The sequence below is a fragment of the Cariama cristata genome, unplaced genomic scaffold (genome assembly GCF_000690535.1).
Source record: "Cariama cristata isolate BGI_N322 unplaced genomic scaffold, ASM69053v1 scaffold20820, whole genome shotgun sequence".
NCBI classification, from domain to species: Eukaryota; Metazoa; Chordata; class Aves; order Cariamiformes; family Cariamidae; genus Cariama; species Cariama cristata.
The window spans coordinates 1-23347 of record NW_009596630.1 but is presented as its reverse complement, the minus strand read 5'-3'; the positions used below and the strand labels follow the sequence as shown (position 1 = coordinate 23347).

General features: G+C 37.7%; 1 protein-coding gene across 1 annotated transcript; it reads left to right on the top strand.

The window, feature by feature from the left end:
- Window positions 1-129: 129 nt before the first annotated feature.
- On the top strand, window positions 130-22834 carry LOC104156733 (gamma-aminobutyric acid receptor subunit gamma-1-like; the record flags this gene model as incomplete). The annotated part of the gene is made up of 4 exons (XM_009706965.1): window positions 130-139; window positions 3959-4026; window positions 19718-19938; window positions 22752-22834. Coding segments are annotated over exons 1-4 (382 nt in total), but the record flags the coding sequence as incomplete, so codon positions are not given.
- Between the last annotated feature and the right edge of the window lie 513 nt (window positions 22835-23347).

Below are 23347 nucleotides of genomic sequence, written 5' to 3'. Positions count from 1 at the left end.
AAAGTTAAATCTGGGAAGAAGGGAGGGGTAGGGGGGAAGTGTTTTAAGATTTGTTTTTATTTTCTCATGACCCTACTTTGATTTGATTGGTAATAAATTAATTTTCCACAAGTTGAATCTATTTGGCCCATGACGCTTGGTGAGTGATCTCTCCCTTTCCTTATAATGACCCATGAGCCTTTCATTACATTTTCTCTCCCCTATTTAGTTGAGGAGGGCAGTGATAGAGCGGCTTTGGTGGGCACCTGGTGTCCAACCAAGGTCAACCCACCACGGCCTGGGGGTTATGCAGCATCATCCCTTACTAGAAGGGTGGGTTGTGGTCCATGCCTGCTGAGGGAGACTTCTTTCCAGGTCTTGTTTCTTCTTGGGAAGTTAATTCTTGCTCTTGAATTCCAGGCACAAGAGTCACTTATTTACTATATTTATTTCTTGGTACAAACCTGTCCTTAGCTATGTGCTTGTGTTAGATGATGCTCAATACCAGTCAAACCTTTTAAACCAGAAGAGAAGTTTAGTCTAGTGAAGTGTGAGTAGGTCTCTCTAGATCAGGCTTAGCGAACATGTTCCCTGTGTGCTTCAGCTACATTAGGAGCTGACGAAGTATCCGTTGGGGGCAGCTGCCCGTTGGTGCTCCTCTCTTCCCCCCCCACCCCCCACCTATGCAATCTACTGTTCTCTCACCTCCTGACTTTACTATAGTCTGGCTTACATTGTCTTTCAGTGTAAATGTTTACAGTGTGCAAGCCCTTTCTCCCTTTCCTTAGAAGCTTCTGTAAGTTTATGGTGCTGTTTTGCACTTCACACAGAATGTGTTAAATAACCTTCTTCCTACTTGTAGTGTTTTCAAGGCTAATACCAAATTTTTAAAGTAAAATAAGAAGCATTCACAGTGGAAAAATCTCAAACCATCTTTTTCTGTTAGCTCTTTGTGGGGAGTAAATGAACAATAGTAATTATATGGATGTGAAATTAGTATCAAGAATGTATTTTCCTCCAGCATTTGTCATTTTCATGGACTCATATCACTTCTAGTTCAAGAACAAGAGAAGAATTAATTCTTTCTTCTAATTCACAGAAGTACTTTGCTCTGTACCATACTGAAGAACTAAGGTAACAAAACAGCTCTTCCAGTCTTCTCGAATTGGATCTCTTTCTCTGGATCATTTGGGTCAATTAAAATAATTTCAACAGAGGCAGATTTTCAGACTCTTCACTGGCTTTTAATAGCTCTAATAATCTTACTCAGAGCAGTATGGACAAGGCAAATTGAACTCCATGGCACATTACAGGAGAGTCCTTGTGGCAGATCAAGTGCTCCTCGCTGCAAGCTGGAATTTCATAAAATTGACACAGCCCCCATTAAAAACTGGCTCGCTGACAGATCTCAGAATTTAGTTGTTAATAAGGAAATACCAGTGGTTGGGCTGTCTATAGTGGAGTCTCATAGGAAAGGCTTGATCAAGAATAATGGTATTTCGAATGATTTCAGCAATGTGTTTTTGTAGTAAAGTTGGCAGATGACACAAAGACTGTTGGAAAAGGAGAGGCTGTATCTGCAGAGTAATCAGCTCCTTCAGTAAAACTGGAGGTACAAAAATTGGAAGGGGAAAAAAAAAGGGGGGGGGGGGAGGAAGCCCATGGGTCATATTTCAAGGTGAGAAGTTCTGCATAGTAAAGCAGTGATTTAGGGGAAAACTTAGATATTTTGTGTAGTGTAAGATCTTAGATATGCAACCCCTGAGCATTGTCCTGAGATAAGTCCAGTTTTGAAAAGGAACACAAGTAGAAATCTGGAAATGTTGAAGCAGCACTGATAACACTATTACAAAAATTTCCAGTTCTAGTGTTCACGTTTCAAGATGGATCTGGAAACAATGGAGCAAGTTTAGAAGTTAAAGCTGAACAGATTACCTGTAGGTTGCATTTGCAGTATGCAGTATGAACTGTTCAGCATACCAAAAGCTAGTTTCGGAGGTGGCCTTAGTTGCTGCGTGTAGGTACTTGTGTCTGAAGAAGAGGTTTGATATCTGGCTAGGCAGTGATGAAAGTTGGAGTAAAAGACTTGAACCTCAGAATAAAATAAGATTTCCTAACGCTGAGGAGAATTAACATTTCCTACTAATACAGGGAAAAAAATAGTGGATTCAGCATTGAGCAATGAGGCAAGATACATTTGATCCACCCCCTTGTGTTCTAGTCTAGCAGTGGGGTTGCTGTTACACAGATAAATAGGGTTGCAAAATTAAAGGACGAGGGTATCTGTTTGCAAGATGTGGAGTACGTAAAATATGTTATACATATGTGTATGTACACACGTGCATTACATACTTTTTTTACTCTGATTTTTTGGTCTGTGGATATGAGCTGTTGTGTTGCCTCCCTTCCTTTATGAGCCCTGCAGATATTGAAAACATTTGCAACTCAGGAAAGTACTTCTTTTTTTTTCCCCCAGGAAATAAAGTGGTTTCCAGAGTCTGTTTAAACTTTCTGTGAAGCATGCTGGGGACAGGGTGGTGATCAAGTGACTCTGTGCTCTGTGGTAGTACAGAAAATCCTTTGTGCAACCTCACTGGTGTGTCTTGCTGTCAGGCTCAGGGTCACACCAGTAACTGGTTTTGGAATCAGGGAGAATTTCCTCCCAAGTGAGACTGGCAGGGAAAAGGTATCTTAGAATATTTAGGAAATGTATCTTGCCTGTTGTTGTAGCTGGCAAGGATGTTAATGATACCCAGTTTCTTTCTGTGTATTGGAGTTTTAGATTTTTGAGATTTGAAAAATCCTCTTAGCTAACACTTTAGGTTTGTTATAGACCACTTGGGCAATCTGGTGGTTTGCAGTACAAAGAAATAAAATCTGATGACTTAGGGTCCCTCTTCTATGAAATCAAAGTGTCTTTTTGTTTGTACTTTCCACTTTTTTCATCTGCAGATGGACAGAGATGCTTCATTTTAACATGCCAGATCATGAAAGACAGACCAGCAGAGCTTTATTATTAACCTGGGACTAGGGTATATGTCCTCTTGTGTGCACATTCTGGCTCTCCAATACAAAGAAAATGCTTGCTAAATTGATGAAGTTAAAATACATCCTGACCTCTTCTGTTTGTACTTTTTTCCCCTATAAACCAGTTAAGAGGAAAAAACTGAATTATCAGAGCCACCTGTACTTCATATGTGACTTTCACTGGAAGTCACTTAGACTTTGTGCCCTTCTGTAAGTGCACAAAGTGAGAGTGTATTCTGTAAGAGAATATATTTTTAAAACAGATAATTTTTGTCTGCCCAGTGAGAGTGGTTTCCCTGTGTTTTTAAAGAAAAATAAGTTTGGAAATGTTTAACTTTTAAATGACTTCACTTGAGGAGCTTTCAATTTGGTGTTTGAAGCAGTGTATTAATCAAGCTGATGAAAGGACATTAGTAATCCTTAGGTGTGCTATAGTTGCATGAATTGAAGAAATCTGTGGTGAAAAGTTATGTTATTTTTTTTACATGTTTTCAGTAGGAGTTGACAGAAAGCACTGCATATTGATTCCTTATAGCTGATAAACACATCTGCTCCCAGACCTCATGGTTTGTTATACGAGCAATTTTTCCAAGCATTTTTATTCTGTTTACAATTAAATTTTTGTGTTAGAAGACAGTTTTTTTTCTTGGTTTTTTTTTTTTTCCTTTACCTTTTAAACCTTTTATAACTATCTTATATCTGTTCACAAAGCACAGATGGAGATTGCATTAAGAAGTAAAAAATTCATGTTGATGATTCTAACAATTCGTATGGAATAAGAGAGCCAAGTCATATATGGTCCTTCACAGAATGAACAAACCAGAGATTTAATTATTCTGAATCTAATAAAAGAATATCAGATTTGTTTTTGTTTTAGTAAAGGGGTTAAATTACACTAACAATGTACAGAGTTAATTAAGTATATAATTATTATGGTTACTGTTTTGTTTAGTGAGAACTACGGTAATTGAAACAGATGTCTATGTTAACAGCATTGGCCCAGTAGATCCAATCAATATGGTAAGTTCTGATTAATGACAAAATATTATCTGAATGATGCTGTGGGTTAATATTATGAAACAATTCTATTCTCATTCAAATAAGTTTATTTAATTCTTACTGTGTATTCTTATACTGTTGGATATGATTGTAGTTATTGCAGAAACACATTTAGACTCTGTCTATTTGAAATTGTTGTAATTTTAAAAATATATTTCATCTTTAAAAAAAATGAAGCCACACAGAGGACATTGTATCACATCCTTATTTTGGTTTGTGTTGAACACTTTCACTATGTTTGTTTATACTTGGTTTATCTCTGGCCCGGTATAATTTCCTGGAGGTACTCTTCAGAGGTTAAGAAAAATAATTGACCCAGCATTTGTGAATAAAACTATTTTCAGTGCAGCAATTTATTATTATTTTTCAAATTCATAGAAAGAAAAATTTGAAATTAACTCTTTTGTCCTCCTTTTTCCATGTCTTATTTAGTCTTATGGATCCTTTTCAATGTGTGTGTGTGTGTGTGTACACATAGCTGGGTTCTTCAGAAGTTAAGCAATGCATCTCATCTAGTCTCCAGTAGACCTGTTGACATCTGACCTGTCTATTTGCTACCAACACTGGACTAACTGCATTTATAAGCAAGTTGAGTGGCTTTTTCTTAAATCACTTAGATTTTTTGTCACCATGTGCATTGTATGAAATGGTGGTGTTGGAGGCTTTAGAAAGGCCTTGTTGCATGACTTCTCCTGGGGACTGCTGTCCAGGACTAAGACTGGGACTGACCTTTGGGCGAGTTTGAGCTCAGCCCCCTCCTGCCTTTTTCCTATTCCTCCTCCCTTCAGAATTGCTGACAGTGTTGAATTTGCATGGGAGGGAAGCATTTTGTTCGATCTGAAGCTGGAGTATGCCAGTGTAGGGGGCTTCTGAGCATTTGGTGAAAACACAGTAATTCTAGATTATTATTAAGGATCTTGTGGTTTACATGTATGTCATCGTGCTTGGGTGGGGCATATCAACTTCCAGTGATGGGAAGCCAAGCAGGAAAAAAAACCCCAAACTTGGGTGCTATGGATGAATGTACCAAAAGCAGATGATGCAGATCTGTGGCAAAGGATTTTCATTCTAGCATAATGGTCTAACAAGCTCAGGGTTGTCATTGCTGGCGGCTATGGCAGGCAACTCCGTGTCTCATGCCAGGGCTGTACGTAAATACATGAAAGGGCAGAAGAGTGGTGTGGTGCGGGAAACTTTTCAGTTTCTGTGTCTGGTATAAGTGGTGTCTTTGGTTTTGTCTGTCTTCCTACCGTAGTCTTTCTCTTTTGCTTCTCTCCATCCTACTCTCTTCTGAAAGAATTTATTGTGGGAGCAAAATGTGTGGACAGGCAGCTACTTGTAAGAAGGATATTACAAATGGTAGGGGCTTCCTTTTCCAACAACCGATGTAAGTCCTCCAGTCTGTGGCCAGTAGTATTGCATACACTGGAACTGAAAATGAGAAATACTTACAGCTTCAGTTTGCCAGTTTTAAAGAACCAACGTGTGGCTGGCATTGCAGGGTGGCCCTGCCGTACCTCCCATGACCTCTTCTTGTCTCTGCAGCCCCTGGGCAATCTCCCTGCTGCTATGTACCATGGCCTCTCCTGTGCCCACAGATGCCTTCTGCTTGCTCAGCCCAGAGCTTGGGAGGCAGTGTTACCATGTGCCGCGCTTGCAGTAATGACACTGTCAGCCATGGGACTATTTAATGTCACTCGTTTAGAGGTCTCCTCACATCTGCTAGAGCTATCCTAAAGCTGGGTGGTGATGCTCCTGCCATGGTGCTAATAGAAGCCAGTTGTACTGGCTTTTAGTGCAAGATAAGGATAGCACCGTAGTGAAAAGGCATATGACTTCATTAGAGATCAATATCCTAATAGTTATAACGTATATCAACTGAATGTTTATCCCTCTAACCTTCTGATTTCTGTTAAAAAAAAAAAAAAAAAAGATAACAATGAAGCATGTCACCAAAGGGTAATAAGGTAAATGTCATTAAGACGTAGAGCATTAAAAACTATTATATGTTTTTGTAAAAATGGGCAGAAAACTACTTAGCAATTTAAATTATAGCCTAAGGGCACTGTGGTCTTCATAAAAGAGCAGTTGCTTTCACTGGGCTTGGACTCCAGGAACATGAATCATATGAGCATCTAACATCACTACAAAAATCAAATGTTTGTGAAAATAAATAAAACCATATATATGCAAATAATTTGATTAAGGTTTCCAAAAAAGATGTTTTTAATCTGGGAAACAACATACTCAGCAAAAAAATAATTACAAATTTGACCCTGTAAGCTCTCTTTCTGTGAGCTGTTGGTTTCATTAGGAAGGCAGTTTCCCTGGAGTCAATATTGTTTGAAATTGTTAACCAATAATCCAAAAATTGCTTCCATTTCAAGGACTGTCCTTAGCCCTTCATTTGATCACTTAATGTGAGAACACATATCTGTGATTCCCCATTGGATTAGTCATTTGCCAGATTTGTTAATTCACTCTGACAAATGATGTCCTTTAACTATTTAGTTTGGATACGGTATGGCATGATATAGAGAGCATTTTTTTCTAACAGTTGTGCTGAAGCAGCATATCAAGAGAGTATGTTTGTCTGAAAGCTTCAGAGGATACATTGTGAGAGGAAACAGATTTGTAATTTGGTCTAATTTTCTCTTGCTATCTGATAGACTTTCACTTTCATAAAAGGGACACTTTAAGTGTATGTATGACATTCATCAGAATTTATTTTTGAAGGCTGTTGTGTTTTGACTGTTACAGTTTAATAAAGATATACGCAAAATTCTAGATGGTACAGATATCCCATGGTTAAGAGATGTTTTTCTAAAGCGTATGATCCCTTTAGGCATCTGCAACCTGAATAAACTTTTTTAACAAGCATCTGGATCAGTGGAGCATTTAGGCTTCTAATACTTATTAAGTCTGAAGATTTTTGAATCTGTCTTTTAAGGTTAACCTGTGCTATGCATTGTGCAACAGTCATGTGAAATGCAGCTAAGTGCAATTTTATGGCCAAAGCCTTGATCCTCAATAGCTCTGCAGCGGTCTAGGGATTTCTTAGCAGAATTTCGACATGCAATGAATATTTAGAGCCTGGTTTTCCTCTATGTGGGAGCTCATTCAGTTGAGTGCTTAATGTAGATGTAGTAGGCTCTTCCTACCTTTCTCTTTCCTTCTAAACTAGGGCCAAGATGAAAAAAAGCCACTCTGGTGGTACAAGCAGCAGAGTCTGATATATGGTCCCTGTGTAGAAATGCATGTTGATCCACATTGCCTGTGGGCCTCATCAGCATTCTCTGCCCTGTATTCATCCCCCAAACCCTATGTGTTCATAAATACATAACATTTTATGCTACTGGTGCCCCAAGGGGAGAACGATGCCAGTGCCACAGCTTTTGTGATTTGACAAGACTGTGCAAATGTGCAATTCAGTGGATTGGGAGCAGCATGGCAGCCCTCCAAGCCATTTTTACCTTCCTTTAACTAAGAGAATACCTGATCTTGCAATTTCTGTTCAATCAAAACTCTGATGACGATAAAAGACTGCTACTCTAAATGAGAGAAATTTTTGGAGAAGGAATATAGGAGCATTTCCTTAAGAGGCATTATTGCATCATTGTGTCAAAAATGAAGAGCAAAGAGAAAAGTTTATACTTTCTCTGTCATTAATGCCTATTTAATCAAGTTTCATATAGTAAATGGAGAAGGGGTTAGAAAGAGACAAATCATTTCTACAGAGATGCAGAGACATCGAGACGGATAGATTAAAAACTAGCCAAAAGAAAGTGCTTTACCTGTCTGTCTATATCTATCTGTAAGTGTATACATATATAAATATGTATGTTTACAGAAACAAAATTATATTTTAAAATTCCTTTGCTTTTTCATGTGTTTCGAAGTCATGATTTAACATTTTGAAACATAAAGATATCATTGCCATTTTAGTGTGTTTGAGGGCTACATATTTTTTTTTCCCTTGCTGTGGATGCAGATGATGCTTTCTATTCAGCTTTTGTATTTATTAATGGAACTCAGTATTAGAAGGTCCAGATTAAGATTTCCAGGATGAAGTTCTAGGACTGCACTTCATTGAAGCAGTTCAGTTTCCTTGTTATTTTCTGACATTTCTGTCTCTTCTGAGGATGTTTTAGCTTTTATTGCATGATCTTTGCTAGTTATCCATGGAAGGCTACTGTGACCACAAGCTGAAGGCCATACTTTGAAGCCTAGCACTCTTGTTTTTAACGAGAGCGCTAAACCACTGAGCAAATCAGATATTCACAGAATACACAATGTGCTACTTTGGTACACAGACTGCATGGCCTGTACACTATTAGGATACAGTTTTTCCTGTCATATTGTACCGTTTATGACTTTGTGTAGAATGTGCTGATGGTGAATTTTAAAGTATCCTTTGACTTCTAAATTCCATTTCATTCTCAAGTTGCAGTAACTAGCAGCAGATTTTAAATTTTTTTTAAAGGTATTCAAGTGTCAATGGGATCAGTATCCTAATACAGATTGCTCAATGTTATTGTACTTGTGGAGGATGCTTTGTGGTCATGTGTGGCACTGCACTTGTTCTACTAGTCACTAAATTTGTATTGAAGGTTTGAAGGTTTTGTACTCTTACTTTATGGTGCCAGGTAATTTACATTAAGCACACTAGAATAAAAGTAATCCTGACCCAAAGATACATTAACTGAAGCTACCTTGAAATCCAGTAGTCAAAGATGCACACTCTTTGTGTGCATTTTTCTATAAATCAATGTATTTTTAACGCTGTTTTTGAATGATGTTAAATGTTTTGTTACTGAATTGATAGTAACTAGGAGAGATAAGACTTAGAAAGAGACAGAAATAGGTACCAGAATTAGCAAGACCTTGATCCTGCAGATACCTAGGCATGTACTTCAGTTTACATGTGTGAACCATGTCACGTTGACTTAAGAATTTAACAAGCACAGTAGGAAAAAATCCAAAGTAACAAGTGTATGGAAGGAAAGATAAGAACGAACGAACTCTCTCTCTCCCTCCCTGTCTGTTACAGAGATGGGTGCCTAAGTTAACATAGTTCCATACAGGAAACATAAACATAATAAATCACAGTGCTATCCAAATGCTGCAGGGTATAGTAATATTTCAGGACTGAGTGAACACTGCTTGATAGGGCTTCTTGTGGTTTGTGAACTGTATTTGAAGATCTTCCTGGAGGCTGGAATTGCTTTCATGTTTGTGGAAGACATTTTTGAGGAGAACCATTGTCTCTATGAGCTTTATGATGACAGACTGAAAGGAAGAGCATGAGGGATGCACTTCTGCCCATATTTGAGAATTTAGGAGGTTACCTAAGGTTATGGAGGTTCAGCATGCAAGCACTGCAAAGTTTTGGAGTCAAGTGTGTGCATTTTATGCAAGCTGGTTCCATTTTCTTTCAAATGGCAGGAATGTTTTTTCATAAATCAGGACAGAAGTACCAAGTCTTTGAATATTACCTGTTTCTTATTGTACAGCATCTTCTTTGGACTAAGCTAGAATAATACATTTTTTTCCCAACTTACTCATTTATTTTTGTTAGGAAAGATAGATTCCAATCATTTTGGTGCCTGTCAGCACTTGAAGTGATCAGAGTTAATTGACTGTTACTCAGATGAGTGCTTGAGATTGATGGACACAGTGTTCATTTACACTGCTGAGTAAATATTCCTTTAATAGGCTTGAGCATTGTTTTTTCTTTGTTATGAAATATATTTAACTGTCAAAAACCATATGCCTGTTAGTATATCTTATTTTATCAGCTCTAGGAACTTGAGTGATACTTCACAAATACAATTTCATGAAAGTTCTCTGTTTTTTTCGGAAAAAAATTTGCTTAAATTGGTTAGTTTGTCTCTTGCAGGCATCTAGTTTGCCTGCTGCTGTTGCAAGGTAGCTCTAGGCTTGCCCTGTTTTGTTTAAGGAGAATTGGCCAAGTACAGGCAATCCTCTGCTCATATTGGCTCAGCACAGCAGTTTCTGTGTTGCTCCCAATTTCTGTGGACATTTTGAAGGGAATGGCGAGGGGTGAGGGAAAAGGCAGCTATTGTACAAGAGACAAACATTGCAGTAACTTTCTGAAACCAAACCAGAGTACAGGCAGCATCTTGTCAACCCCCACTTTAAACTGCATTCAGTACTAGTCCCATTTTCAGTTGCAGTTTACCGATTGTCCCTTAAATAGGTATGAAGCCAGGACAGGTAGTTAAGGTTCTGCACAAGACAACAGAAAAATCTATGCTCTGTGCTGTAAAATATGGCCTGACTTCTGTGTGCCATTTAGCAATGCTATAATCTAAGGCTGCAGTCTTTTTGCACTGTGGTTTATTCTTAAATCTTATGTTAGACTAGCTCATGCTGTAGGAAATACTGGTTTTGTATCATACTGTTGTATCACTTAAGCCACAGTTGTCGTGGTTTCAGTAGTAAAAATAATAATAATAAACAACATTTACTTTGATTTAACTCCCCTGACTTCAGTAGAGTGGCCAGCATACTGGTTGGAAATCCAGTTTATATCATCTTAGATTCTTAACATCTACAACTAGAGCAATAACCAAACTGCCTTTGAAGTATCTGAGATTTCAGATGTTAGTGATCTGTATTTGCATAAAGCTAATTTGTTGAAGAAATAACAGAAGTGTGGAGCTGTGGACATCGTTGGGGTTAGGAGACAATTCTGAAAAGCTTCTTCTTTTTTATCTGTGGTCAATCTGTCAGTGTGTTTTGAGGAAGTCCCTTAATTTCTTGTGTTCCCAGTACTTGATCTATTTAAGTGTTGATGAGAATGTACTTCTTAAAGCGCTTCCTTCGGTAGTGCTGCGCAGGATGTTTTCCATGGTCACCTTCTCTTCTCCTGCTCTCAACTACTTCTTGGTAGTTTCATACTCAAATTCAGCAACCTTTCTGTGTCAGTTGCCTGTTATTCTCTGTGTCTCCTTTTGTCCAATCTAAAATTTTGCCTTGTGCCCCTCATATCTGTTCACAGGTGTTTAGTTAGCTCAATATGGCTAAATCATAGCTTTAAATCTTCCCACTTTTCACCTCTTCCACACTTTAAGTTGCTGTGGATAATCACTACTCATTGAGGCCTGAAATCTAAAAATTTTCTATGATGTGATGGATCTTAGAACCAGGAGTAAGGTCTCAGTTGTAGTCTTGCAAGTAGTGAGTGAGAATGAGTTTTATTTTTATTTATTTTTTAATCTGTCACATGGAATCTCTTGTCCAGAGTCCCATTGTTACGCTAAAGTATTTTTGTAACCTTTCCAGTTGCACCCTTGCTCCATTCATACTACTAGAGATGTCCTACAGAGAGAATTTTCCACTGTTTCAACTGAGTCATTTCTTGCTCAGGTTCTTCCTCTGTCTCCTCTTTCACTGCTCCTCACACATAAACAGTTTCCTTTCACTTTCAAGGCACTTCAAAGCCTATCCCCAGCCATTTCTAGTTGTTTTTTTCCCCAAGAGGTCATTTCCTATCTCAGATCTCACTAGTTTCTGCTCCCATCCTTTCAACTTTTCATACCACTTTCTCCCAAGCTGCCCTTTATGCTTGAAAGAAACTTCAATAAAGCTGCTTCATTATTTCTTATCATGTTCCTGTTCAAACTTACTTTTCTTTTCTTTTTCTTTTTTTTTTTTTTTTTTCTTTTGGTGGAGGTTACAGAACATCACAAACAATTAAGCTTTTGTTGTGCTAAAATCACTACCTGTAATTCTGACTGGTATTGGGTTCTTTGTTTTGTGTTACTTATGCCCTCACTGTCTTTCCAAATCTTGTCTTTTATGTTAAATTCAAATCATAAGCTCCTTGCAGAGGATGTGTGTCCTCTATTAGCAGTATTGGGTGCCTGCACAAGTCAGTTGTGATCTGAGGTGATCTAAACCAAGAATAACGTGACTCTAAGTACCACATAGCACTTCACTGAGAAGGTAAAGGTATGGAGTAGTGCTAAAGCTAACCCAAACAGCGCTTTACTCCTGCTTTTCCCCCCAAAACTGCACAGACTGCTTGGCTGCTATGTCATACAGTTTATTGTTAATGCTGATGACTTAATACCCTCTTTAAGTCCTTTCTGTCTGCTTCTGCTGTGGTTGTCTCCCTTGTGTCTGCAGGTGAGACAAGCTACATTTAGTTCTTTGTCTTGTACCTCTTATTTTTGTGTCAAATAGATGATAAATATTTTGAAGAACATCTTACCTGTTCTTTGTTATTAATTCCTAATCTGTCTGCCTGTATGGAAATTTGTGATGCTGCATTCCAGTTGTGGGAATAATTCTGCTGGCCTAGATTTAAACTGGGTTTCAGGGAAAAAAGGCAGGGGATGTGCTTTGATTGCTATGACAGCTTGTAACAGCTTGTTGCAAGCGAAACTGTCCTTGGCAATGGCTCCTACCATACAGGTTTTCATTGCCTCCTTTGCTGCTGTGCTCCAGAGAAAAGCTGCTGTCGTTCACCAGCCCCTACGATGGCGGGTGCCAGGTTCTGTGCTGACACTACGAAACCTCATCCTCTGTTAAAAGCTGGGCAGCTACAGGAGCAGGATTTTTCTTCTCTCAGTGCATGCTATGGGAAGTTCACTTTACAAAGCAGGGGACTGATCTAGATGCCCTTTCCTGCAGCAGCACCTCCAAATAGTTTACCAAGGAAGCAGATTGTTGCCCTACTCCCTTGTTAGTAAGGGTGACAGCACTGACAAAATAGCTATTAAGAAATGCAATGTGCCTTTGCTAGTAAGTGAATGTAACTTCCCTGCCTGTTGATCTTGACCTTCATGATTTTTATTCTGTTGTTGTATGATTTTAAATTTCATCAAGTCTTATACATTCTGAATGGTTATTTCCACCACCATAGAGAATGCACACGTAAACCACTTTTTGTTGGACTGTTTTGGAGTTTGTGATTCACTGACGACAGAGTAAGTGCTGCATGAGATTTCACCTTTTTGAGTAACAGTAGTGTCTCTATTGTAGAGGGTTATTATCACAAAGAGTTCTGCCCTTGGGGCCAGTAAGTAAATAGAGGCTCTTTTAGGCAGTTCTTAGCAGTGTCTGTGCTCTTGTATCTTCAGTGTAGCAGATGATTGATATTTGGAGTTGCATGGCTGCCTCATCAACCAGAAAGCTAAACTGATAGGAGTGCTGTATTTCATGTAGGATCCTGTATCTTACAGGAGTTACAGGATAGAAACCAAACCCAGATAAGTCTCCTTGCCATCAATGTTGGGATTTTGAAGCATGGCAGGAAACCCATGGAAATTAAAGACCAAACAGTAAGTGTGCAATTAATCTTGCTTTAAAAACAGTTGCACCATACTGGATGGTGAAGTATAGTGTTTGAGACTTTATAGCTTATTTATAAAAGGAAACTGTAGAAAACCATGTAAGCTTGAGTAATGTACAGCTTTGTTGCTAAAGTTGTTTGTGGAACCAGTTTTGGTTGCTTGAGTCTCTCTAGTTACAGGAAGGTAGATGTAGCTGCTGAATTTAGAAAGTACAGTTAATGAGGCTGATAAATCACTACTGACAATCTTGAAGCCGAACCCTCAATCTACACCAGTATTCACTCCTGGATTTTTAATAAATATGTATGTATTTATGACTGATTTTTTTTTTTTTTTTCTTTTATTTTTTTTTTTTTTTTTTTTTTTTTTTTTTTTTTTAGGTTCTGAGTTGTCTTCTCTGGTTCTTTCTGTAGTTTAATGTTTGTTTATGAGTAGCAGTGGCTGAAATACTGAAGTTTCAATTGAAAAGCAACCCAAAACTTTTTGTACATTTTTCAGTGTTGGAATGTATACAGATATTATATATATATGTATATACGTACTTCCTCTCCTTATGCTCTCTTCAAATGACCAAAATCTAAACTGATCAAATATAAGCAGAGATTTTGCTGAAGTGCTTTAGTTTCTTTTCTAGCTAAGCTTTTGACTATTGGCAAGATTTTAATTACAGTTTCTAATCTACAAAGCATTGAAATAAATCTTGCCTTTTATTCATATTGTTGTTTGCATCTGTCACTTTGCATCTTCAAAATAAGGACTGGATAAGCACAGATGCCAAATTATGATGTAAACAGTGATAGATTTTTTCTGTATTGTGACTATGTAGGTCTCGCTGTACTCCCTCACCTTCTGTAGATATGATTTGCTGTATTTCCACTTACGCTGTGCATATGTTCTCATAGCATCCTCCGGTGTGGTTATCTGTACAATTATAACAATCTGACTGGTTAAAAGACTCTGGGAGCAGATGCTGTTCACGTCTGCTCAGTGTTACTTCCTGCAGCCCCCACCTCTGCCACAACTGCAGTATCATTAATGTAATATTACAGATACATGTCAGAATTATTGTGATTTGTCGAATCTTTTAGATCTCACCCTAAGGTCACTAGATTTAGATTGCTGTAGTGAGCAAACTAAAATAGTTTACCAAACCAAGAAATTTTACTTTTGCTTTGGTCCCAGCCATGGGGATCAAGCTCTGAAACCATTGTTGGCCCTGAAGCAGATCAAAAATCTTTTTAAAGGGCTTTTAAAGTAACGCACCAGGGAGAACAACCACAGTGTAGACATTTTGATAAGAGTAGTTATACATCAAACATAGGTTAAGTATTTTAATAAATTACTTAATAGCCCCTTATTGATGTCCAGAGATATTTGGGTGAGGGAAAAGGTAAAGGTTACAAGTGTTTACTGGCAGCACACTGGCAAGATGAAGATAGATTGGCTAATGCTTGATGCTTTATTTGGTGCTTACGTCTTACGAAAGTATGTGGTTACCAGTTTTGTCTATGACTTTCTTTGCTGTTTAAACCTCTTAATCAGCATACTAAACTGAGTCTTTGATCTTAAATCACATCTCTTAATGTCAAAACATATAGGTTGGTAGAATGCTTGCTTTAGGTTCCCCCTCTTCATTCTTTTTAAGAAAAATTCCCTGCCTCCCTCACATTGAGTTCCAGTTTAAGGAATTAGAAAGCTGGATAGAATGAAGAAACATAAAATATCTTGAAGCTCAGATAACTGAATAAGATGAAGCCATGTCACACTTGGTAACTGAACTGAGTACAGGGGCTCCTTATGAAAATTATTTCTGAATTAGCTTGTTGCACTCCAGAAAACTCCAGGTGCCCTTCAGGTGAAATTTTGAATCTGGGAGAAAAGCTGGGGTGGGTTTCTGAGCAAAGATGAAATGTCAGGAGTACGTTTTTATTCATTTTTCTCTGAAATTCATTGGTAATTAACTATATTGCAGGCCCGTAGTTCGCTAACACAATTTTTCAGTTCTGAATTTGGTTTTGAGACTTTTCATTGCTTTTTGTGTTTCGCCCCAGAAAACTAGGCTACTTTTTTCCTGTTCTCAAACAAAATGTGTTGCAGTTAACATAATCCAGCCAACAATTTAGTTACCCATTGCTTGACTTCTCCACACCTTTCACTGTGGAATATCAAATCAGTTGTGAGACTGCCAGATGAAATAGCCAAGAAAAATGTTTTTTTTTCTGCTTTGTGAGATTTTTTTTTCCATCCTTATTGATATTATGTTGGCATTCGTGTGATGCAGTTTGCACTGAGAAACAACCATGTAGGATAGTATCTGTCTCCTTTTCTTTCACAGCTTTCCAATATATAAACCAATCCACTGGCCCATTTTCATGTCTGACTGTAATTGAACTGTTCATGGCAATGAAACTGATGTTGAGGATTCCATTTATTCCCATACAGTAGCTATTCCTACTTTATTTGAAGTAATTGCTTTTGTTTATTAAATGATTTTCTCTTAGACTATACACCTGCTTGTCAATATTCACAGTTTGTTTGCTGCCTGGCCCTTTAATGGTAATCTCTGATTAGTCACTGTGTTCCCAGCCTTTGGAGTTTGTTATGATCTTTTAGAGAGGAAAGAGATGGAGGAGGATTGCAGTTATCTGTGAATAATTAGGCAGGTGGGCTCTTTATGCCAGCTGTGCAAAAAAGAGTTCAGTGATCTAATCAAATGCCAAATATGAGCTAATGTGTGCCACGGTTATTGAACCCTGTGAGGCTAAATATGAACAAGCATGCATTTTGCTATGGCTGTGACTAACACAGCCATAGATTGATTTCATTTTGTTCTGCATGGTTATTTTATCATTAGTTTCATTTGAAAGAGAGAGTAGTAAACCAATTTTTATGGTTACACAGTGGCATTGAATGGTGAGTTTTGTGAAAGACTAATAGAAGTAGTCATAAGAGTGTTAGTTTTAACTTTTTCTAAGAAAATAAGGAAAACAAAGTAGTAGCTCAGAAAGATTTATTGCACTAAAAGAGTATTGTATAAATCTAGCTGCTCTTGTGCTTGTTCATATGGTATCTAAGCAAAGATAGGGCTTTTATTCATCTAATTTTAGAAACAAAGTACTTCCAGAAAAGACAGTATAGTGATTTTTCTATCTCATTTTCAAAAAATTTCAGGGACACAGATTTCCCCTCCTTAAAAGGAAATATGCAATATTTTTCAGGAGATGCAAATTTAAGGGGATTCAGTGTATGAATCCATAAAATCTGAAAATTTTAGGCCCATTTCAAAACTAGATTTTCAGAAAGAAACCAACTTTCTTTATAATCCCCCTAGCATGGTTTCCCTTGCAGGTTATCACTCTCAAATATCTGTACTGTCACAGCTGCATACTGCCAGACTCTTATTTGTCTGATCATCCTCTATGTTTGCCTGTGCTTGGTGGCTGCTTAGAATCTGTTTGGACCTATGCCACCTGGCCTCTTCTGCAGGGAAACTTGTGTTCAGAAAGGAGGTTAACATACATTTGAGTCCCATTTTCACATGCCTTGCACCTCTACACTGTGAGTATGTTCATGTGCTTGGACTTTATGCTAAAGTTCACTTGAGTGAAAGATAGTATAGATATGATGGGGTGAAAATGTGATTCCGTGTGAGATGCATTGTGTGAAGAATATATGCAGCCTTAGGATGTATTATGGACCCTCAAAGACAGAAGTCTCAGGGAAGCACAGGACAAATAGATATGCTGAAGAAGTAGGTAGTAGTTTCTATCAAGGCAGATGTCAGAAGTGGAATAAGTGTTCTTGGGAGAAATCAGAGACCACTGACTCTAGGTCCCTGCTGAAGAGGGGTGTGAACTGCTGCTGCCACCCACCGCCACACTGCAAGTCCACATCTTTCAGGTGGGATGAACAGTAGGATTATGCCCTTGGTTGGCTGACTCCTGAGGGAGAGGGAGATGTCTGGGTGCTGAAGTGTCAGCTTACAAATGGGGGACCACACTCTGCAGGTGTGTGACAAAAGGCTAGCAATTGGATCTCTTGTTATACATTCAGCAAGATACATGAAAACAAGTAGTTACTAATTTTATGCTATTAAACTATTATGTATTAGATTCATTCTAAACAGTTATAAATGTATCATGAAGGATTTTAACAAAAGTTTTGTTTTTTCTTTTTTTTCAAAAAGTTCTGTAAACAAATCCTGTAATACATGAGTATGATAAAGACTTGCACATTTAATACTGAAATGTAAGAGAATACAAGCATCTGGATCTGCTAAGTCTGTTCCTTTGCTTTGTGTGTTCAAAATAATCTGTTAACTCCTCTTTCTTTTTTATCTTAATTTATTAGAGTTGTTGGTATTGTATGACAACCTGAGTTTTCTTGCTCTGGGTGGATTTGACTGTAATGACACTTTGATAAATTTCTTTTTCTCAGACAGTGCATTGCTACTGTGAAGTGGCTACTTAGAGTAGCACCTTCAAACTCAGACAGTCTGCTCTTTTCATACATTTGATTGTGTCTTGATTTCACTCGCTGAATTCTTTTTTTCTCCTGTTTATACTGTAAAGGCAACAAAGGTAAATCTTTGCTCATTCTGTTCCATTTAAGCCCATTAAAACACTTCTCGAGTACACTGCCTTGGGCTCTCATTTACACTGCAGCAAGGCAAGTTTCCTTTCTGGTTGTAACCACTGTAGATGAACACAGAAAGCTGAATTTTAAGGTTAAACAGGCCCTGAGCTTTCACAGATGTCTTGAACATTGTTTACAGAAATAAAACAATCAAGGACTTGTTTTGACCTGCAGAATCTTCCCTGATGGAAGGGGGAAGGAATGACTTTAGAGCAAAGTCATCTCTGAAATGCATTTTTTATTAGTCCTTTTGTTCCCTCTGTCCCTCCGCTGTTTTACTTATACACTAGTTATTCATAACCTTTAACAGTCACTGAGTTACCAGGTGGTAATTAATCTGCCATACATTACAGAGCAAGGGCAAGCCTCCCTCTTGCCTATCTATTTCCTGAACCTGTTCTTCTCCCACCTGGAGAGGTGGAAAAATTGAGAGAGATTTAGGTAGTCCTGGAATATCTGCCTTGGCACTTCTCAGTGATGAAGTGCCAAGTTTCACAGACTTTCCTGGGAAATGGGTGGTATCAGTTGCAGAAATAAATGGTGAGTCTGTAACTTGTACAGTTGGCTGCTGTGATTATTTAAAAGTAAAATGAACAAAAATCCCCACTCCAACCAGCAAAGCCTTCCATTTTTGTTTTATTGAAAAACAGAATTGACTGTCTGCACTGTGCATTTTTTGACCAAGTAAATGAGCAGTGGCCCCTTTGGCTCAAGCAAGAGTTTGAACCACTGTCTCCTCTCTTCAGCCACGCAGGAAAGATCACAGCTGCCATCAAGTAGCGAGACTGTTGCCCTTAAGGGCAGAGTCGTGGTCTGGAGCTGTGACGAATGCAACAGAGAAGAGGCTGCTGCTTTGCTCCTTTGTCTGGAGTACAGGAACAACTGTCTGGATTATTTGAAAGACAATATTACATTGCATCTGTAAAGTTTATCTCCCTCAAGTTTTACTGTGTCAAGAATTGTCTCATTAAAAGTCTGTGGATTTTCTTTTTATTTATTTATTTATTTTATTTTTCACCTTTCTTTTCTGGCCATAAGTCTACTGAGAAATTTGACTTTCTATCACAAAAGGAGCTTTCTTGAGGCTTTAATAAGTAAAGTGGAATTGCTCTAGGGAAATTTCCTTCCTGACTATGATTATGTATACTTTTGTGTGTATGTAGGTAGATATGTGAGGCAGATGTTAATAGGTATTTCTGCAAACTGTGATGTTTACTTTCCGTGTATTCATGAATTTTTCGAAATCAGAGATTTTTTGAAGGATCTTAAATTGCATTTTGTAAAGTTTGGGGGAAAATATAGGAAGTTTATTTGGTTTGCTTCTTAAGAGATGTAGAATCTCTGTCTCAACAAACATAATCTAGCTCTGAAGTGTTAAGGTTGCCCTTAAATTTCTGTCTAGGGCCCCCAGAGGTGGTTGTAGTGTGTGGGGACCTCCAAGTTATAGCAAGCTCCCATCACGTTTCCTCTTCCTTAACTAATCAATGTGTGTCAGGGGAGAGGAGGCAGGGACAGAAGGCTGTGTGCGTCTTTCATCAGCCTGTAATTTCTCAGTTTGGGGTTACAGGCTGCTGTGTGCTATGGTAATACAAAAGAGAATAGAAGTGGCCTTGGATTTATACATGAATTAAAAATTTTTGGCTTGCAGACTTTGATAAACGTATACATAGATATGGTTGTTTCTCTGTTTTTAGGAATACACTATAGATATAATTTTTGCCCAGACTTGGTATGACAGTCGTCTAAAATTTAACAGCTCAATGAAGGTGCTTATGCTTAATAGCAATATGGTTGGAAAAATTTGGATTCCAGACACTTTCTTCCGGAACTCAAGGAAATCTGATGCTCACTGGATTACAACTCCAAATCGTTTGCTTCGAATCTGGAGTGATGGAAGAGTATTATACACTCTAAGGTGGGTTTTTATTAACTGGATAGAAAAAAAACATAAAACTGTTATGACCAGGAATATGAAAATAATGAATATGAATCAAATCCCTGGCATCGCTTTTGTTATGGATCACAGGAATTTGCAAGGAGTTTACTAAAGGAGAAAAAAAAAGATTATTTGATCATGAAAAATGTGAAATTAATAGTATTGAAACATATTGCCTAGATAATTGGATAAAGACAGTTGAAGGGCATAGAAAATTTTAATCTCATTTAGGTACAGGGAAGATTGAAAAAACAGTTATTATATAGTATGTAGCACCTTGGTGGTCTGTCACTAACATATTGCAGATCTAGTCATAAATTGTTTTGCAGACTTTCTGTTCTAAATAGTTCAGTATCAGATTTCCACCAAATTATATTCTGTAAGTAAAATATAAAATGCTTCAGATATTAAAAATCATAAGAAGTTTGATTAAAGCTAAGGCCCCAGTACCGCATATATTTCTTAACATATTTACCCTTGCAAGCTATTAAAATCAACAAATCTGTTCATCCAAATTAGGTGTAAGCAAACATTTTGGTGATAATTTGTCTTGGCAAATGGGGGATGCTTGGGCTGGTTTTAAGCTTACCATCTAGGCTGTCTGTACTGATCTTTGAGTCACTTTTCAAACAGTTCTTGGAAGGCTGCAGTCTACAGAAGGCATTTTAGGGTCATCTCAGTTTTATTTTTTAAGTATGCCTAAAAAATCTTGGAATAAATTAGGAACTGATCAAGAAGCAGTCCCTGCAGAGGATGCCATAAATCTGATTCTGCTCTTAAAAGCTTGTTTGTTTATTTTAAACAAAGAGTAGCACCTTTTAATTACTTTCTTTTCAGTCATTTATGCTGTTTTTATATGCAGGCTAGTTGTGTTGTATGAACAATTTGAAAAAGTCTTCTGTGTCAGTAGTAAGAAGAATTAGAATGTTTTAAAAGAATTATCTTCACTGAATTTTTTCTTAGTATGCTTCATTTGAGAGCATACCAATATCTCTGAAGAGCACTTTATAGACAGTTTATTATGCTGGTGTTTACAATAATCTCTAGAGAGCCTCTTCTGTTGACATGCAAATTTTTTTTTTTCTTTTTGTAGCTAACAATTCTAGAATCATACTTGGACTTTACCCTTCCATTGTTCGTTCAGTTTCAATGCGCAATTTCTTTTAAACCGGGTCTAAGTACCACAAAGAAAGAAACAAATGTAACCAAAAATACTATGTGAGATCTCCCGGAGCAATAGGTTAGAATTATTGTGCTAGAGTATGAGCTATGAAGTGCAATGAGCTAGTAATAAAACAGCAGACCAGGTATTCACCCAGCACTGCAACATGCAAACATCTGTGTAGGTGAGGATATGGCCTGAATTTGACCTAAGGTGGGATAACATTGAGAGGTTCATATGTTGGTTACTGAAGGAACAATAATAGGATCTGACAGTGCTCCAGGTTCACGGGCCCCCCACTATTTTTTTTGGTAATTCAGGGAGCAGACATGGTGATTCTGTTAGCCAGGCTTCCTGAGTCTCCTCTGAAGGTAGACCTTGGTCTGCCCATTACACCCATGAGAGATTCCAGATCTAGTGATCTAGTTGTGTTGCTTTTAATAAAAGTCTCGGTTTATTTTGTTTAAGAGTTTGACTATCCAAAGCTTGAAAATAGAAAACAAGGGCAATAAATGCGTATACCATAGTTGGCAATTTTGAAGAGTATCTTCAGAGGGATCAAGTGTTTTACTTAGAAATGGGTGGGGGGAGGGTGTGTCATCCCCCTCCCCCCCCCCAGTATATGGCAAGAAATACACTTTCCCTTATAAAACTATGTCTCGGTCAGGACAAATTTCTGCAAAGGTCCTAGTGACACTTTGTGTAGAATAACTACTTTGCGCACAGACATACAGAGCTTTCTGGCAGCATGTGGCAGAATCTTCCTTTCCCCATCCCTTTTTGTCTAGTATGTAATTATGGCATACAGTAAAGTGTGTAAGCATTATGTTAATTTTCAAAGTTGATTTTAGAAGATATTCTGACTTTTTTCACAGTGTTACCGGCAAAGGAGGAGGTATTTTAAATGCAAAGAAGGCAGTTTGGAGTTTAGTCCCTTACTGTAGCTTCCTAATGAATGTGAGCAGAACTGGGTTTTACACTGGTTGCTTGGAAGCTCTTTGAAAATCTGTGATAGTATTTTCAAAAGCAGTAAGTGGTTAAGTTGATACCATCACGAGTCTTAAACTACTTCTAAAATGTATATTAGTTGCCCGAATAACTGGAATGCCTTAGACATTAAATGAGTAGAAATATCGTCTGCTCTTTCCTATCCATGCTACTGTCTTCACCAGAGCTGCGTCCATGAGTACAGAGTAGTCCCCACTTTCTGTCTTGTATGTATAGCCACCAGATACAATGATGCCAAATGCAATTTGATTTGACAAATGCGTTCTACAGAAACTTGCTTTATTTGCTATTGTAAACTCCCAGTCTTGCCTTACCTTCAGTCCCTCCCTTTTATCCCCTATTTCTGGTAGAGAGCTGAGAGATCCCCCCCAAATCAATTGAAATTTTTGAAATGGCTTGAAATGCCAATTGAAATAATGCAGGTCCTCAGGTTGCATATGATGATAGTTTTTGTTCTTTGGCAGTGATGCTGGATGGTTTTTGAAGATACAGTTGGCTATGCATAACATCCATTAATTGGCAAAACTGATTTCTGTGCATGTTCTTTACTATCTAGTCTGAAGTGTCTGGATACTTGAATATAATATTTTTTCTTTTTTTTTTTCTTTCCATTTCTAATTAGGCTGACAATTAATGCTGAATGTTATCTTCAGCTTCATAACTTTCCTATGGATGAACACTCCTGTCCACTGGAGTTTTCAAGCTGTAGGTGGTAAAATACTTTTTTTTTTTTTTTTTTGTTCTCTTTACATTCAGGCTTTAAATTTCCTTAAATTGTGGCAGCAGCAGAGCAAGTGTTTACATTTTAAATCCTTGTAGTGAAGGAAAGAACTGACCTGCTTATGTTTTGATTAGATTTATTGCATTATTTAATGTGATATTAACTGCAGTAATGAATGAGTTGAATTACATGCATTTCATTTAGGTGCAACTTTAAAAATAATCTTATTGCTTAGGAGTCTGATACAATGTCCATTCCCGTTAATGGAAATCTATTGCCATAGAAGAACTTTATTTTTCGTGCCTGCCAGACTTGCCACCTTTGAATTAGTTCCACGTGGTATACTTAAAAGGAAAAATAAGATCTGTCTTCTTCAACCTATTCCTGTAAATGCTTAATCAACATAAGAAGTCCTTCTCCTTTCTGTGAGACTTATTTATGTGAGCAACAAACACAACTTTCAGGCTTAATTTCTTTAATATAAATTATATTAAAAA